The following is a 19,384-nucleotide window of genomic DNA, read 5'->3' on the forward strand; positions in this document are numbered from 1 at the left end:
GTGCAGGGGCTGCCTGCCAGATAGCCCTGCACTGGAGCACCCTCATATCCCAGCCAGCCCCTCTGCAGCATATTGAGCTGTGTCAGAACAACCCCAGGCTGACAGGCTGACTCCCTCAGGTCTCCTGCCAGCTGGGGCTGATCCAACCTGGCTCAATGTGCTGAGGTCCTGGGCGCAGGTTCAAACGTGACACCCAGGAGCAATAAACTCCTGCACAATATGCACCAGAGTTTATTGTTTCAAATAAACTGCATGTGTAGACAACCACTGAAAATTTACTCCACAGAGTCCCATTAAATTGACTGTCTGGCTCTGTCCTGCTCTTGAGATACGACTGTGGATGAGGATGTGAGGAGACAAGTTTGGAGAATGTCTTTGAAAGGAAGCAACATGGAGTAGAAGTGTACTTCCAATTTTATAAACCTTTGTCTTCATTTCACAAAAGCCAAAGTATTGTCTTGTCATTGTGATGTTCCAGCTTGCCCTGCTTTTTTTTTGTTTGTTTGTTTTTAAACCCCCGACTAGGGCAAAACTTGAATTGAAGTAAAATGGACTTCTGCTTGTTTTAAGGATATTTGAATGTGGCCTTTTGCTCCTAGCTTGAGAGAATCTGTTCTCTGGAAGTGATTAGTCACTGTTTGTTTTTACTTCCAGGAAGTACTTTCAAAGATAAAATCAAGCCAAACCAACCCATTTCTTCCCATAAACATACCTTCTTCCCAGAACAAAGCTCAAGTCCTAAAGCCCATTACAACAATCCATTCCTCAGACCTGATTCTGACATACCACCCAGGTAAGAATCAGTCCCTTATTCCATGAACAGTCTGTAACAGGGAACCCCTGCTCCTGTTACTTGAAATTCCTACTAGGGTAGGAAATTAGGGGCCAAGGAGGGCAGCAAAGAGCAGGGAACCAAGTGGATTGAGCCAGGGGCTTAAAAAGCCAGAGGGCTACTGAAGCAATTCACTGCACCTGGTCCCTGCAAGAAGGGAGGGGGCGGACACAGCCGATCCAGTTGTGTGAGTGGAAGGAGGCTGGGCTGGGAGACATAAACCCAGTCTCCATGCATGTAAGGGGACAGCCCCTGCTTGCAGCATAAAGAGGAGCTCCTGGGTGGAGGTAGGGCCTGCGGGCAGCTTTACCCTGAGGGAGGGAGACTATTTGTTTTATGAAGCAGTTGGCTTGTGTTTCTTTTTTTGTTTCATCTTCTGAACTTGCAGCCGGGGGAGCGGATTGTGGATGCAGGGGCAGAGGAGACTATGAGCAGGGGTGCCTGGGTGTGCTCCCTTATTACAGGTGCCAGAAATCCACCCCAAGCCAGAGGAGCGGAGACTAGCACAGTGAGGCGGGACCCCCAGGACAGTGGACCAGTGCAGAGGGTGCGGCCAAAGAAAAAGGGGGCCAAGCCTCTGACAGCTGAAGCCCTGGCAAGCCCTCAGAAGCCTACGGGAGCACTCCCTTAAATGAGAAGTGTAGAGGAAGAGCAAAGGCTCCAGACTGGGGAGGGGGAACTGGCTTAGCTGAGTAGACAAGGCTCCCTGCAAAGTTACACCCAGCCCCAGGGACTTCTCCCCCAACAACAAACAAAATCAGTCATGGCAGGAAAGAGGTGGGAGGGGAAGTGAGACCTGGGAACAACTGGCAAGCGGAGCAGACCACAAAGGGGGAGACAACCAGGTGCTGGGATGGCTACCTCCCCCTTGCCCCTTGGGTCCTACACAGCCCCACAAATACAGGCAGCAGTTTATTCCCTGCCTGTATGATTTCCAGAGGACTATTTACACAGAGAGGTGCTTGTCAGAAAGATATATCTAACTAGTATAGCTATATCAATCTCTTACCATATGCATTTCCTTGGCTATTGTAATCGCATCCTCTACTCCCCATCCGCTTATGTTTTCAGACTGCAGGCCCTCTAGACCAGGGACTATCTTTTGTTTGTGGAGCACCCAGCACAATGGCTCCCTAGTCCTGGCCTGGGTTTTAAGATGCTTTCATAACACAAGTATTTACTAGCTGACACGAATAAGGTTGGCCAAGTTCATCCTGGAAGAATCTTTATTCATTAGCTTGATTTTTTTTTAAAAAGCTTTATTATCATGTCAGTCAATACTAGACTTTTCTTTATACTGCAGAGACTTTCCACATCAGAATCTTTCAGTTCCTCATTTTGCCGTTTCAGGGAGAGAGGAACACATCTAAAATATTATAGTGTGGCAGAACAGACGCACAGTGCAGACTCTTTCACTTCTCCACTTAAAATATGGGAAATCATCCTAAGCTGGCAGTAAACATTTCTTGGGAAACAATCTACTTTTCACTATTTCTCAGGTCAGGAAAACATCCCTCTATGAAGCAGTTTGCAATTGTACATCTATCAGAGGAAGAAAGGCCAGCTTGCATCTGATGGGCAACTCATAAATTTATATTTTCTTTCTTTTATTGTTATTAAGAACTTTTAATTTATTAACTATTAAAATTATTGATGTATCAACTGCTACTAATTTATAAATTATTCTATAATTTGTGTTGTAGTGGAGGTTAGAGGCATCAGCCAGGTTTGGGCCTCACTGCTCTAGGCAGCATATGAACGTATAGTAAACTGTATGCATATTAAAAACTCAGCAAAAGCACTCCATAAACTGTGGCCCAGATTGTTGCCTCTAGTCCTGTCACCAGACAGTCTTGCTGGTTTCTACCAATGCCAATGGAGTTACACCACAGTAAAACTGATGTTAAGGCCTAGAAGTACAATATATTTAAGTAGGTGTAAAAAAGGAATAGACACACCAGATATGACTACTGCAGCATCACTTACTAGAATTAGGGTTAGGAGTTACCACAGGGAAAAAAAGTTTTAAAATTACACTGCTGTTTTGCCAACCTAGATGTGCTATGCCTGCAGTTGTCTCGGGACAGCTGCTTGCTTGATACAAGCTCAGATTGCAGTCTCCTCTCCTACCTACTCATGAGGTGCTGCGATAGTGTTCAAGTGGCAACTCCCCTGAGGCAGCTGGTTGTCTGTCTGCTCTTATTGTACAAAACTAATACAGATTACACCAGTGTAAACATGTGTGTGTCCAGACCTTCTGCTCTGAACTGAACCAAGTGGAGAAACATATCGCTCATCAGAATCAGACCAGAATCTACCATATTTTCTCACAAACAACACACCTCCCCCCACCCCCTCCAAAAAAACCCTGCTGGACACTGGGGTGCACACTCTCACTGAGGAAACATGGTAAGAGCAGTTTCAGTTGCTTAAGCTTTTGCTAGGTACAAGTGAAAATAGCTCTGTATACAATCCACAGGGAGAAAAGCAATGAGCAGGGCTTTGCTCCCTCACTGCTGTTACTCAGTTACTCTACAAGGAAATTTTTTTTTTTTTTTTTAATTCTGCCTTTCAAAAACAAAGTGTGTGGTTTTTATTCTGGGATGTGAGAAAATATGGTGCTCCATTGTGCTTCTTTACACATAACATGGGTCAACTTCTTCCACTTTAACTCACACCAAGCAAGACTTATTGAAATTCCTAGGAGTGCTCACAGAGTCCAGTACTATTCAGTATGAGTAAGGGAGTTAAAACCTGGCCTTAGGTGGTTGCATGTACACCTCCTTATGCTATGAAGAACATGGCATGTTACCATACTTACTTTTATCTTTCTCACTTCATCTTCAACATCTTGTTCTAAACAATTATAGTAGAATGGCTTGTATATGCTACTGATTTCTGTAAAAAGGAAAGAGCTTGGTGAAAGTCGTTTCAAGTGGAAAATATAAATTACTGAGCCACATTTGCCTACTTCCAAGAAAACTTTATACACTGGATTACACAAATTTAGAAAAACAACAGACTTTAGTCTTAAAAAGATCAAAGTAGAGATGGTTTTATTTTCTATTCATTTTTAAACTAGCAGATGCGCTCAAAAACATTGGTCTATTTAGTAACTGTCCAACTTCAATGCCCCTACAGGCTGTGACTTTCAGACTGGGAATCAAAGAGGCTGAGCAGGTGAGCAATAGTCAGGGTCCTCCAAGAAAATGCTCTCATATCTTGCTTCACATGCTGCACCTTTCCTGTATTCTAAGCTGCAGCTGTGTCTTGGCAAGACGAAGATACAATTCCGTTCAGCATTAAGACCAAACAGTGCAGTTTAATTGTTCATCTGAGCTGACATGCTGAGTACCAGCTCACACCCAGAGCACATCCTCTTTCCAAATGCACAGCTGTCAGGTATGTGAAGGATCCAAATCCTTTGGCTCCACGTAGGTGGACGGAGGGAGTAGAACCTGTGCTCTTTTGCGGCCAAGAATAGCAGTTGGGCCTCTAGCTCTTCCCCCATCCTGCACACCTCATCTGCACACCTCGTACATCCTGCACATCTCACCTATGCAAGGGGCAAACACAACCTGGATCTTTCATACAAACTACAGTGGAACCTGGATCATTTGGATCTGGGTGGTATACAACCTGGTTAATTCACAGTGGAGTGTTGAATTAGGAGTAAGCTGCTACAGCTTTCCTCTAAAACATGCTGCTTCTCCACTCAGCTGGTGCATGAGGCTAACACATCTCTGATGCAGCTGTGTATACCTCTGTGCTCATTTTGCTGGATTTTAAAATAACTGTATATGTAGCACCATAATAACCAGGAAGCAGTAAATCACCTTTAAAGGTTGGCCGAGTCTCTGGCTTTTGTTCCCAGCACTGCTTCATTAGTGAGATAATTGTCTCTGGACAACTTCCTTTAATTTCGTCTGTGTCTGGCCTGCTCCCATTTGTGATGCCATAGTAAATTTGTTCTTCATTTATACCATCTGAAAAAGAGAATCTTGAATCAGGCTCCTAACTGCAGGTTTTGCTGATGCAAAAGGTCAGTCCTGCACATTGAAATGGCAGAGTAGGGTTTCCTATATTTCTGCTGAAAGGGTAAACGAAATCTTCAAAGGAAAGTACTTAAACTATACCACCAACCTCCTGTTGGCATATGCCACCACTCAGAGTCTGTGAGTAAATTAGGAGGCTCTGATTCTTCAGCCTTTAATGAGAAGAAGCTCAATTTACAGTGACATAAACATCGTGGACACTTGTATTGTAACTGAGTGGATTTTCAGTCTTATTTTATGGATCTTGCAGCAGTGGATCTCTGTTGCTGCATTTGAAAACTGACATGAGAAATCTAGCAGTCAAAGCATAGGATTGGGAGCCAAGAACATCTGCCTCAGCTTCTGTGTGTGTGTGTATATATATGTGTGTGTGTGTGTGTGTGTGTATGTATATATATGTGTGTGTGTGTGTGTATATATATATGTGTGTGTGTGTGTGTGTGTGTGTGTGTGTATATATATATATATGTGTATATATATATGTGTGTGTGTGTGTGTGTATATATATATATATACATGGTGCATCTGTAAACTCACAAAGCAATCCAGGGCCTTGTAAAGATTAATGAGTCCTGGCCTACACTTGGACCTCTCTCTGCAGTTGGTGACTAACAACTGCTGTAGCTGCACAAAGGCTGGTTCTTATAAGCCCTGGTTTGAATCAGTTGAGCTTCCTGCTTCCAGAAGAGGTAGATTTCAACTTGCATATTAAATGCAAACCTCTATGGATATAAACAGATCTTTCTCAGGAGAGATTTTTGTCATGGGACCCTACAGACATCTGAATCTGTTGTCCCACTTCGAGTACTTGTGAAGTATGCGAGAGAAAATGTGGTAAGACTTGCCCTAGAACAATGAGTACATCTGTAAGTTGGCTGTGGGCAATTCATGTTAACTGCACATCAGTCCAGAAACAACCCTGTTAGGCTGTGTGCTCTTGCTGGCCACTTGGTGAGAGAGGAGCAGTAATTCAGTTTGGAAGGGCTGTGTGTGTAAATGTCTGTGCCATTCCTGTTTTGAACTGGGTTAATACCTGGGACAATCGGGAACAATCAAATGAGAAGCCTGTTTGTAGCCTACATGTCCTTGCCCACATTTAAAGATCACTAGTAATGCAGCTACACCAATTGATGGTCAGTAATTCCTGGGGTGAAAGGGTAGAGTATTATTTAATGTTTGTAGGGTATTTTGAATATACTACATGAAATGAAGACAACATGAATTTTCCTTTGGAGAAGTTATTTCCAGATGACTTACGTTCATATGGCTCTTTGTTAGCAAAAATTGCCCAGAGCACAATGCCAAAACTGTAAACATCTGACTTCTCCACAGGTTTTATGTTAAGGGATATTAAATGCTCTGGGGCCATGTAGAAGAGAGTGCCAGCATTGGACTGGGACGCATTCTTGGAAGCACTCTTCAGTTTCCTCTGTCGATTAGTCTCTTCTTTGGTCAGTCGACTCCAGTTTTTAAAACAGGCGACACCCAAATCAGCAATCTACAAAACAAAGCAGATCAGAGCTTCTGAGAATGGAGGATGTGGCAGAGAGGAAATAGGGCAATGCATTTCACATATGACTTTAGATTATTAATATATTAGGGACCATTTATCAAAAAGTTGAGTTGTCCAAAAATTAAGCATTCCAATAAACACAGGCAAGAGAAAGCAAATGAAATAAGTTTAAAGTTGTATGGGCCTTTTTTGGTAAAAGCAAATGGTTGCTAACTGTGACACATTAGTCCTCAACTCCATTAAAACTGTTAGCATAACAGGACAGGCTGTTATAACAAAATTTCTATTTACTTATGTACAAGCCCAAGCTGGTTACAATTGCTGGAGTGATGCCTACAAGGTAAAGCTCACCTAAGGGCAGAATTTTACCCTGAACCCCTTTAAAACCAGGTTTCAGGTTGAGAAGTGAAGCATGTAAGATGATGTAGCTTGGATCCATCATTTACAGTCAGATTTCCTTCGATTCTCTTAAACTCCTTCACCCTTTTGCATTCAAAGGGAGAGGGAGGGCTTGCATGGGCAAATCTAGGATTTTGAAAAGGAGGTTGCAGATGTTGTGCATCATCACATATAACAGGACATGCTTTTTTCTATTTAAAGAGAGACTAGAAGCTTTACTAGGGGTTTGCTAGGGGTTGAGCACTATATTTAGTTTAAGATCAAAAACAAATATAACTGTACTGGGATGTTTATTAATTTGCTAATTTATATTTAGTTTAAAAAACACAACAAGGCAAAAAAGGTCAAAATAGTCAAAAGAGACTGTTTCATTAGTCCTATGTTCATTATAACTGTTGTACATACCTTATTCAATTCATAAAACAAAATTTAGCCTTCTAAAGTGTCTTTAAAGTACCTCCAACACTTCACTAGCTTAGACTATTCTGACTTATTTAGATTTGCCTTTGAATTTGGCCATAGGGTTTTAATATTTATAACATGGTTATGGTAGCTTGGTGTGGTTTCATCTATACATTGAAATTCAGACCATAAGACCTGAATACCTATGTTGTACAGACAGGAGGTATAGTCATCAGGTACATCTAGTTGGAGGATGTTCAGACTGCCTTTTACTCTAGTCTTAGTTAACCTTGTAATGTCATTTGTCACCAGCTCATGTGTAACAAGAGGCAGAGCTCTCCTTATTAAATCATCTCGCATAAGGATGCAAGTGAGTTTCAGTTGTTTCTTGACTGGACACAAGACAGTGGATCTGAGAGGCTTCTGCGTATCCTACTCGGGTTTATTCACTATGCAGATCAGTTTTGGTCCAAAATCCACTGAGATCAGTAGGAAGGCTCTATTAACACAAAGAAGATTTGAAAGATGCCTATAAACCACTTTTGCAGAGGACTGGGGTAATATATTTTTGTAGCTGCTGGTTGATATCTAAATATAAGAAAGAAGGAATGCAAAGGACAGAAAAACAATATTGAAAGAGGGAAAATGGAGAAGAATTGGATAATACTGAGATATGAAAGGAGGACAGATGTGATCCATAAGAAACTTTAATCTGGTCTTTTAAAATTTTGTCTCAAACTGTAGGTGCTGACGTTTGTTTAAAACTATGGTTTTTAACCTTTTTGGACTCAAGACACCCTTCATTGGACTTGCAACACTCTTCTCTAACCTCTGTGAATTGAGAAGCACCAATTTCAAAAACTGATTTTATAGATCACAGAACTTATTCCCTGGCAGAGGGGCTGGCCAGCGGGGGTCAGGGATCATTTGGGCAGGGACAAGCCTGAGTCTGCGTCTATCTACTTAGTTTATCTGCTTACACCTCACGGCACCCTTGAAAGGAACTGGTAGTACCCCAGGATGCCTGAAGCACCCTGGTTGAGAATCATTAGTTTAAAACTTAATATGCCCTAAATAAATTAAATGAAGAGAACCAATATTTTGTCACTACTTTTTCATATCCCATGGTGTCTTTTCACAGAGAGGAGATGAAAGAGAGTGGGGCCACTGTGCTGCTGAAATGTGCTCTTTACCAGGCCCCAGGACCATTATATTATAAATTAATTTCAGAATCCTTCACAAATGCTAGGGTTTGTAGAAAGTGTGTCCTCAGCATCTCTGGCCCAAATCCACAAGCTTTCTCCATTTGAATTCTAATAGTACCTTAATATGAAAGTCATTGTCCACAAGGATGTTTTCCGGTTTCAGGTCTTTATGTACTAAACCTTGCTCACTTAAATAAACCATTCCTTCAATGATCTCCAGGATAAACCGCCCTTTCAGAGGCATAGGAATTGTGGACTAAAATGAAGAAAAAGAAATACAGATGACTGTTGTTTTGTTTGTATAATAGTTATATTGCTATTTAAAAACAATGTTGTAAAATGAAACAAATAGCCTTTAAAAGGCATCCTTTCTCCACCTTACACAGTGTCTTTGCTCTAGCTGGGAAGGAAGGAAGAAACAATATCTTTTTATGGTGTAATCTATGCCAAAGTACACTGGAGGAAACTTGAGAATTCCATATTTACAGTGGTGGATCAGTGATAAGTAACACTCACTCTAATAAACCCTCAAAGGACGCATCCCCTCAGCTCTCACAGAAATTTCAGCAGAATGGAATGCATGCATCTGAGGGTGGTCTTTGGCCTAATGATTCAAGGAGACTACTGTCTGGTCTTCTGAAACAATCAAAAATTACTGCCATGTTCGATCCCGGAACTAACTCACTAGGGGCTAAATGTCGTCTTCTATGGCCAAAGCCTAAGTAAATGAGACACGTGGGGACTGAAGAATGGTTGGGGGAAACAGTTTTTACCCTGCAGCTTGGTATCAGAGCAATTTTACAGGTACTTTGCTGCTACTAGCCTGCCACTAGCAACAAGTACAGTCACCTAAGCTACCTATATGGATAGAAGGGCACCTCTGTAGCCTCTCTCCTCCACTTTGCCAAAGAGAAAAGTCCTTGAGCAGAAATCCACAGTGTGTGGGTATAAATGACATCTCAATGAACTGCCCTCCCTGTTTTGCAGCCTTCACAGCTGTTGCTGCACTTGGCCCTTAAGCAGAGAGATGAGGATCAAGAATGGAGGAACTTGACTATACAGTTACATCTTTAGTGACAAAAGCAACACCGTGTCCCTTCCATGCTTCTTATCAACCCTCAACAGAGAATTGATTTCACTTCCTCATACTGAATATTGAATAAATATATTTCATGTATAACCCACACCAAGGCTTAAACACCATACTGCTCACAATCTCTGCCAAACAAAAACAGAAACAATGACCTTTAAAAGAATCCTGAAAAACTATTTAATTTTTTAAATGATTTTTAAAACATTCAACAGCATTAGCTTGCAATGATAATGACTGACACATTCCTGAACAAGAGAGACTTTAATCCCTGGCCTATGGTTTCAGTGTTCAGTCCCTGGCCCATGGGCCAGACTTGACCCTCAGAGCCACATCATCCAGATGGCAGGGCTTCTCACAGGTTGAAAATGCGGGACAGCCTTAATTGCTACTCCCTCCCCTGCTGCCAAATTTCTGGACCTACAGAGAGCCCCACTGCTAACATGGCTCTGCAGAGTCATTAGCTGTGCAGGGCTCAGCTGGAATGAGGCCCAATCTGGGCAGACAGGGCTGGCCTGAAGGGGTACAGGGCCTGACCTAGGCACATGGGGCCCAATCCAGGTAAACGGGGCAGGGCCAAGGCAGTGCAGGGCCTGACTTTGGTGTGCAGGGCTAGGCCAATCCAGGAGTCCAATCTGGGCATGCTGGGACATGCCAAGGCAGCATGGGGTCCAATCTGAGTACAGAAGACCTGCTTTGGGCCCACAGGACCCAACCTTGAGCATTTACCCAACCGTGAGATCTGGCCCTGTGTCACTCATCTGGTACATAGGGCCCAAAGATTGAGCACCGCTTTTAGTTCTCTACTCACTGTTTTTAGCACGTGCATCAGACTCCCCTTGTGGACATACTCCATCACCAGGGAATAGTTCCCATCTTCCAGAATGACACCTAGTAATTTCACCACGCGATCATGTTTTAGTTTGCGCATAATCTTGCCTTCCTCCAGAAGGGAAGCATTAAATCTGTGGAAGGGAAACAACAGGGTTACATTGTGTTCAGGTGCCAGATTGGAGAGAGCATAGGCAGGCTGGCAAGTCCTGTGGATTCAAGATGAAAGAAGCAGCCAAAATAAGAAACCCACTCCATGATCTTTGTAAGAAAACAGGCTAGATCTTTAGTTAATTTAAATCAGCACAGCTCCATTGACTTTAGTTTACACTAGTGGTTGGCAACATTTAATAAGCTATGGGTCAGGACAATCAAGTGCGGGCAGCTCTGGCAGCATGTCAGGTTTTCTCTGCACCCGTGTGGACACTGAGGTGCTGGGCAGGTCTCTTCCACTGGCTCCCCATTTAACTTTATCCCCCAAATTACCTTAGGGTTTGATTTTTCATAACGGCATAAGCAGAAGTTTTGTATGCTGAACAGTCTTGTCTAGCTAGTTTATGCATTTTATCAAAAATCAGGCATTCAATATTTTTTGTTGAGGTTTAGAAAATAGTAGTGAGTAATTTTTGAAGACTGGGCTATTGATTGGCTTAATTTACCACAAATATGTATAGTAAGATACCTAAAAAGATAGACAACTAGATTTATCATTCTTAAAATGATAAGAGCGTAGTTAGACTATCAAATCAAAGTAGTAGTGCATTTCCCAAGATGTTCTATGCCCTCCTCTAAACTTCTTTAAAAAAAGACCAAAAGCATCAAAACCAACCTAGGAAGAGGGAATAGGCAGGGGCAGTAGGGCAGCTGGACAGACCACTCAGTTGTTCTGGTTTTATTTTAAAAAATGTCAGTCTCTACTTGCTATAGCTACAGTAGCAGCCTTCAAAACCTGACTGAAGGGTACTCAATGCAATAATGTCTGCCAGTGACTGCAGACAGCCTGATAAATTAGTTTGAGAAGCATGAACTGTGCCTTGTATCTTAATGGATGGTAACTCCTGCAAACAATGTTATGTTTTTAGTTGAGACTTAATGTAGAATATTAACACATTTTATAATTCAGTTTAATGTCACTGATTTTTAAAAATACAGATAGCTTTTAATAATAATAGTATAACCAGGATTCTTCACAGGGTTAGGTTCCCTGGCCCTACAAAGATGAGGGTTTATGAAGTGATGGTGAGTGAACATACAGTGCTGTCATAGACAGCTGCGCAGGACTGCTGAAGTGGTCCAGCTGTTTGCTGCAGTTTTGAACCACCTGGACATGAATGATTCAGGTCCTACTGTACATGGTGGACCTGAAAGGGGAGTATAATTGGTTACATTTTTTGCAAAAGGGAGAGCCTTGGTTTTCTTAATTTGTGAAATACTGTTTTACTGGCTGAAGGATCTGGAAATGATCTGCTTGATACAGAAAGAAAGAGAGAGAGAGAGAGAAATAAAAAGGTTTGGGTTAGATAGGCTCTAGGGACCTTTTCAGGAGCTGCCCAGGCTTGGATGGAAGTATGTAGGTCTCTTTACCCAACTGCTGTTGTACAGAGACTGTCTCAAAGTTGAATTTCAATTGGGGTTTATTACAAAGACAAGACTACCAAGGCTGTGGACATGGGATGTTTAAACAAACCTTACTGTTTAGCACTAAGGTCTTGGAATACTGCTTGTCCAAAGGCACCTGTCAGTTGGATGTCTTAATGAATTGCACCAACTCTCAAGCAGGGAGCTCTACATGAATGTTAAAAAAATGACTTGGACCACATTTTTACATAGACTGGAAGAAAGTTAGTAAGGAAAGAAGAAGTCCAGCCATATTACAAGGGGAAGTGGCAGTTTCCACATAATATGTTGGCTGCTCACCCTCTTCCTGGCTATTAATCAAGGGGAAACTCTTTCCTCTTGGCCCTTTCTGTTATTCTGTAGCTCCTGAGAACTGGTTGGGCTGCTTGCATCTACACTTGGCTCAGGCTGGAGCTTCATTTAGGCTTCTGAGCCTACCCTTTAACTAACAATCAATTTAAGGATCTAAGGATAACCAAAGCACCCTTATAGCTAGGGGAGAGGAGGTGCAACCATTAATGCCATTTGTTGTAGCAGTCTGCTGACTACAACTATCTCTTAATTCAGTCTCTGCTACTATAATGAAATGCAGAACTATTCATTTGTCTTAGTTCTGTTGTTATAACAAAACCCAAACTAGAGGAATGTGTGTCTTTTGTCTCCCTCTACTGGCTGAGATGCAAGAGATTTATGACTCCGAAAAATATTTTCCTAGCAGTCCCCAGAGGGCATTTGCACTTAAATTCCTGATTGTATTTGACATTTCACTTGCATGCTTAAAAAGATGACTATGTTATCCCAGAGTTGTCCAGGGGAGTCTTTATTTTCATTTAAATGCACAAGAAAGTCCTTGTTCTTATACCTTACTTATGGAAGCTATTAATTTAATCAGGAAAACAAGAACTTCATTTTATGGATAAGGCAATACTATAAAAGAGTTAGTTTTTCAGGGAAAGTGAAAATTGCTTGCTGATACCTGCAATATAAGAATACTTTCTGCATATATAGTACCTGTCATCCAAATATTTTAAATAATAACAACACAACACTTTTATAGAACCTTTTTATCTCTCTTAGATCCATGATGAGGCTCCTTCTCCCTGGCAAGGTGGCTTTGTTGTAAATGAGATTCAAATCCATGCTCTCCAACTTACTCAGTGCGTTGGGGTCCTGTGTACACTGTTTTTAACACCACAAGCCCTTGTGTCTTGTGCAAACATAAAGAAACCATCCCAAATCCTCCAGCATCTAGTTGTTCTTTTTTCAATAGATCCTTGCTGTTCATGTGGATATCTTCCAGTGAAATGTCTGCAGTCCCCATGGGTTCAGTGATTTAAAAAAATACAGTACTCCAGTATCTATGACCTAAAGAAGGAAGACTAAGTATCATTATCCAACATTTGGCTAGAAAATGAAGATTTGCATATGTAGTGGGGGGGAGGGGAACAATTCTATAACACGGTGGTGCTGATATACAAACAAGGTGCAGTGAAACCCCACCTTTGAGCTGGAAGTGCTTAGCATCTCATGCAATCAGGTCCAAAGATCATGCATTGTGGTTTATTGCAGCTTACTACCTAATGTTTAGGTACTAATCAAACTTTCTTCTTCAGTTTGTGGATCTCCAAGCACTGTTGAGGACTCAAGCTTTGCCCTTCTAACATACAAATCCTTTTTTCCCACCCCATTTGAATACATAAGAAAACTGAAAAAAATAGGAATGTTAAAAGGCCAGACTTTCAAATGAAAACTGATGAGCAGGGATCCTGGTTTTCCATGATAAAAACAATGCAAATTCTCTGATAAAACCCCAAAATCCGCGATTAAAATTAAAGGCCCCCCACAGCCTCCACAGCCCTGTTTATGCCCCTTGCCCCCCACCCATAGTCCCTGCCCCCTTGCCATGCCAGAAGGGGCCCCCATCTGTCAGGGCTATGGGACCAGGGTTGGGGCTTTTCTGCCCTTTTTGCAAACAGCTCTTGCAGGCTGCAACTCAACTAGCCTGCAGAGCTCTTTGCAAAAGGGGGAAATCCGTGGATTTCTCTACTAAAAGAGAAAATCCACTTTTTTTTCTGATAAAACCAGGCAATCTGTGGTTTTCTCTTTTCCTGTGGGAAACGGAAAACCTGGATTCCTGTACCTAACTGGATTTTTAGGCATCTAAATACTGTTGCGCAACTGGCCCTTCGTGGCTTGCTGAAGACCACACAGGATGCTAGCTGCAGAGCCAACCCCTTCCATCAGGTTTCCTGAGATAAAGTTCTCGTTTTTCACCACAATGTTATTTTTTCTCCTTTGCATGATGCAGTCAAACACAAATTACCAAATCCTCACTGTGACACCTACAACACTGGGCAGTTAGACTTGATGATGCAGGACATTTCCATTCAGTTAAAGTTCCTATCAAACTCAGACGAGCAGATCAGTAACTTGTCCATTACCAGATTCAGATGGAATTTTTTGGGGCTACCCCATGTACAAAGGCAGCAGGTGCATTTGCTTGGTTTTGATAGGTCTTAGGGTAGAAATTAAAGCAAGTCTGACTCCATCAAAAATGTTAGCTCTTGTACAAAACATTAACAAATGTTAACGCTCTCAGTAACCATGCAGGTCTGCCACCTTTATCTGACTGCAGCATCAGGCCCAGAACTGAAGGACCTTGCCTTCACACACTTGTGAATTATGAGCTAGTATCACTACAACCAGTGTGATCCCTTACTACAGAGAACGTGGTCAGCTAGGAACAGAAAAAAGTTTTCATAGGATTTGGTAGGATTTCATAGGACTGTTGTTTGGTTTCATAGGATTTCATAGGATTGCTCTTTCAGTCAGGCTCAGAGTTTGCCCCTGTTCTCATTTCAGCCCAGAATGGCTGGAATCCTGGGAGATATATTTCCAATGTTGATGAGAGCTAGAGGGTGTCAGAGGAAGGCATGCTGGGAGAGGGTGTGAGGAGATACAAATAGTTCCCTTCCCTTCAAAATTAGGTGGAGGATTACTTGTGGTGGTTTTCCAAGTATAAGAAGAAAGGCTGAATCTATTCTGAGGCCGAATAAGGCCTGGAGAAAGTCTACGGAGGATGCCAAGTGGAAGCCTCTGAAAAGGTCTAACAAGGCACCTGGGTAAATGTTACAAAAACGTGTGCTTGATGTGAAGTGGTTTGTATGTGGTAAAATCTTAATTAAGAGCTGGCAAATTGAAATATTTTCATGTGTCAGCAGATTGAGGTGCTAAACTGTATAAGTTACAAATTGTTTTGTTTTCACTAGGCTTTTACCTTGCATGAACTGCTTTGAGTTAAGAACATACTTTGTAGTGAAAAAGAGGTTAGGAAGATCTGTTTGCTTCCTTCTCTGTTTGCCAAGTTGAAAATCAAGTATCTAAACAAACCATACATCTAAATAAACCTGGGAACCAAGTAATGTTAGCAAGGCATGCTGACAACTGCAGCAGGTTACTCTATTAAGGTAAATGAAAACCCTATCTAAATAGGATATGGAAGCAATATATATGGGACTAGGCAAGAGAGGGTTTGTTAGCTAAGCAGTATCTGAAACTTAACTAATCAGTCTGTTAATGTTAATCAGTCAAACTTGGAAAGGGTAAAATCAGTTAAAAAAAAAAAAGAAGTCAAGCTCTCACCCGATCAGCACACTAACATTATAAACCAATCATACTACTGAAGCTTTTGTATGAGGAACCTGAAAGGGAGTGTTTTGGTTAGTGAGACTGGTAAAGCTAAGCCTAGACTTGAAAATTAAGAATCTGTGGCAGGGAAAAGAAAATAAGAGGGAGAGTTTGCATGCAGACCTGGTGCCTTGTTTCCTGCTCCCAGAAACAGTACTTTCTGCTGGTTGAAGAGGGAAGGTGGTTTCTACCTCCTTCCCTGTGAGCACAAGTCATGGGTGCTTGCTACATGGTCATAGGGTCTCCCTCAGGATTTCATCTGCACCTTGTTTGATCCTGAGTATTATGCTCTGTTTGGATTATTTGACTTTTTTTTTGCCTTTGAAAGGATTTTTTTTGGTTCACCTGGAGAATTAATGTACCCTATGAACCAGGAAACTGAGCCTGTGCCTGCATTCACATGGAAAGAAGATCCTCGGTTTTGGTCCTGTCTTTCTCAGTCTGCAATTGCTTAAATAATTAATGTCTGTAGCAGAGGCAGAACTTCTTATGCTGTTTCATAACTCGGTCCTAATCTTCCATAAAATCATTAGCAAACCTCCCATAGGTTTCCTTAGGTGTAAGTCTTAGAAGGGAGGTGTCAAACGTGCCACTGGTTTGAATGCTAATCATGATACTTGAAGACTTTTTTTTTTTTTTTTACTTCCTGCTTTCTAATTTAGTTTAGAAGTTTTCTAAAAGTATTCTCAGAATTGTATATCAGTAGTAGTTTGCTTCTGAATCAAAAACTGGCACATGTAAGTCAAATACTATCTAACGTAATGATTCTCAACCAGGGCTGCACAGCACCCTAGGGTGCCCTGCGATCCTTTCAAGGGTGCTGTGGAATCCCAAACTGTGTTTGCATTGTTAGGTTTACAAATGTGATTTGCAAGATTAAACCCAGAGACTTTAAGTAGAAATCTACAGTTGTGGTCTTTGAGTTCTTTGCAACAGAAAAACTTCTCTACTGTTTTTCTGTAGGCAAAAAGTAAAAACTAAGAGATGGCACTTTTCAAGGTGTGCCTTGAGTCTGTCCAGGGGTGTTTCAAGTCTAAAAAGGTTGAGAACCACTGACCTTGGCTGGGATGATATAGTTGGGGATGGTCCGGCTTGAGTGGGGGAGGGGAGGGTTGGTCTAGGTGACCTCCTGAGGTTCCTTCCAACCCTAATTTTCTATGATCTACCTAGTTGTTTTTCATTCAAATAACTAGTAGGCACATGCAGTTCTTGCAATTGCATGGATAAAGTTAGCATGCATTATTATTACTATTTTTTTAACGTTGACCTCTTATAGATTCATAAATTGTAAAGGGCTGGAAGGGACTTTGCAAGATCATTGGGTCCAGCCCCCCTGCACTAGGCAGGAAAAACAACTAGGGTCAGGTGATCATCCAGTCTCCTCTTGAAGATTTCCAAGGTAGGTGATTGCACCACCTCTGAAGGGAGTTTATTCCACAGTCTGGACACCCTAACTCTGAAGAAGTTTTTCCTAGTGTTAAGCCTGAAACAGTCTTCCAGGAGTTTGTGGCCATTACTCCTGGTTTTCTCCGAGGGTGCCCCAGCGAACAGTTGTTCGCCGAGTCCTTCATATATTCCCCTGATGCAGCAGTAAGCTCCTACCAAGTTCCCTCTCAGCCTTCTCTTTTTTAGGCTGAAGAGGCCAAAGTCCTTCAGCCTTTCCTCATATGGCTTGCCTTGCAAGTCCCTGATCATATGGATGGCTCTTCTCTGGACTCTCTCAAGCTTTTCCATGGCCTTGTTAAAGTGCGGCACCCAGTACTGGACGCAGTACTCTAGCTACGGTCTCACCAATGCTGAGTAAAGTAGATGAATCACTTCCTTGGTTTTGCTGGGAGATGCATCAGTTGATGTATGCCTGAGTATTGTTTGCCCTGCTGGCTATAGCATTGCATTGACAGCTCATGTTCATACTATGTACCCCTAGGTCCCTCTCAGTTGTGGTGCTAGTCAGGGCACATCTTGATGAGTGCACACGTGCAGTGTGAGACACTGCAAACTGAATGTGGCACACTTGCACCTGTTCATCACACTGCTCATTTGCAGCACAGTGGAGTTTTTTGGGGGGGAAAAATGCTGCTGAAAAAAGCAGCGCAGTGCACACAGCAGCAGCATGCACTACCAGAAACTGGAGCCTGGCCGGCCAGCGTCATATTCTGGCTGCTGCCTAGGCTCCAAGTGACCAGCTCAGTGTTGCTGCTGCTCCAGGAGGGCCCCAGGACCCCAGGTAAGGCGGCTGAGGCCCGCACAGGTGTCACCTGGCGGCTCACTGGAGCATATTGCCCAGGGACAAAAAGCAGCAGCACAAATATGTGCTGCTAGGAAGTGCAAACCCAATGGTGCTTGTTGGGACACACCCTAAGAGAATACAAATCCTGTTGATGATCTGGGAGTTATAAAGAGATCCTCCACCCTAAATTGTTTACAATTGTTCCACACTGCTAATGCTGTTAAAGGTCAGAAGGTTGTAAATAGTCACTTGGCTTAAACAGTAGGCAGCTCGGAGACAGGATTTGCAAAGAAGTTCTGTGACTTTTATGAATCTCAGAAATGTGTCCCTAAAAGGGAGAGAAGAGTGAGCTGGATAGCACTGGTGTGGGAGACAGCAGGGGAAAGTCCTGAAATAGGAATAGAAGAGATTGACAAATGGGGAACTAAGGCTAGTATCGTTGATGAGCAAAAGGATAGGAAGAAAAAAGGAGACATCTTGCACACTTGCCATGGAAAAGTACTGAGTGGGTCTTGTGCCATCACTTCTGGTACTGTAATTTTGATAAGGCAGAGGCTTATAAGAAACAGCTTGTGTAGGCTATAACCTTACTCCCTCCAAAGTCTCTTCTTTTTTTCCCCTTTTTTTTTTTTGGTCCTGAAGTGAATTCTTGTGTCGCAGGGCACCTTAGTGCCTGCTCCTAGAGAGGAGAAAACTGCCAGGGAGAGAGCCCTGGCAGAGCACAAGCCCAGCTGAGGGTTGCCAGGATAACAAGCGCAGCTGCAGGTTGCTGGAGCAACTAAGGGAAGCCAGCTGCCTGTAGGGGGCAGGGCCTGGTCCTTATAAAGCCCAGGGCTGAGGCCAGGCTGGCAGTTCCCGGCCAGGCTGGCAGAGAGGCAGGAGCTTCTGGGGCTAAGATACGAGTAATGCTTGAGCAGGCTGAAGGATGGTGGCTCTGTGGCGCAAGAGCTATGTTGTTGCAGCCAGGCAGCCTTAAGTTAAGTTACAGCCAGGAGGCTTGTGTTTTGTTTGGTTAGTGTTTGTATTACAACCGGAGGCTTGGGTGAGGCTGTAGGGGTTGGAGGAGGCCTCATAGGGACCCCAGAGGGGTGGGGCCCCAGCGCCAGGGAGGGCGCAGTCTAGCGCCAAGAGGGTGCATTATCCTCATAGGTACACCAGTGGTTTGGGGACCTCAGCGCCAGTGCAGGTGCAGCTGGCTGTGAGGAGCGCAACCAGTGGGTTGCGGACGGGGGACACAGACCCCGGGTTGCGCGTGGGGTATGTAGACCCCGAGCCCCATTTAAGGGGGGAGGTGTGCAACCGGGGGGTTGCGTGCGGGGTACGGTGACCCCGGCCCCAGTGAGGGGGCAGCAGTGAGAGCAACTAGTGGGTTGTGTAGCCCCGGTGTGAGGGGGCACTAGTGAGAGGGGGCGATGATGAGAGTCCCATTTAAGGGAGGAGGTGTGTGGTAGTGCACTGTGTGCCTGCCACTTGCAACCAGTGGGTTGCATAGCCCCAGTGTGGGGGCGGTAGCGGGAGAGGCC

The 19,384-nt window shown here is 43.1% G+C and overlaps 1 protein-coding gene across 8 annotated transcripts in view; it reads right to left on the reverse strand.

Moving 5' to 3' along the window:
- Nucleotides 1-19,384, reverse strand: part of RIPK1 (receptor interacting serine/threonine kinase 1) — a 59,758-nt gene that overhangs the window by 23,124 nt on the left and 17,250 nt on the right. For 7 of the 8 annotated variants that reach the window (XM_025202393.1, XM_025202396.1, XM_014519269.2 and 4 more), the window contains 6 exons: nucleotides 13,099-13,309; nucleotides 10,308-10,461; nucleotides 8,525-8,662; nucleotides 6,145-6,385; nucleotides 4,669-4,818; nucleotides 3,654-3,730 (listed from right to left, as the gene is read on the reverse strand). In XM_025202393.1, coding sequence (XP_025058178.1) covers nucleotides 3,654-3,730; nucleotides 4,669-4,818; nucleotides 6,145-6,385; nucleotides 8,525-8,662; nucleotides 10,308-10,461; nucleotides 13,099-13,265 — 927 coding nt within the window. In that variant the 5' untranslated portion in view covers nucleotides 13,266-13,309. Of the gene's footprint in view, nucleotides 1-3,653; nucleotides 3,731-4,668; nucleotides 4,819-6,144; nucleotides 6,386-8,524; nucleotides 8,663-10,307; nucleotides 10,462-13,004; nucleotides 13,310-19,384 lie in introns of those variants that run through there. The other variant, XM_014519272.2, reaches the window with a different exon arrangement.

This window comes from Alligator sinensis, unplaced genomic scaffold (genome assembly GCF_000455745.1).
Source record: "Alligator sinensis unplaced genomic scaffold, ASM45574v1 scaffold579_1, whole genome shotgun sequence".
Lineage (NCBI taxonomy): Eukaryota > Metazoa > Chordata > Crocodylia > Alligatoridae > Alligator > Alligator sinensis.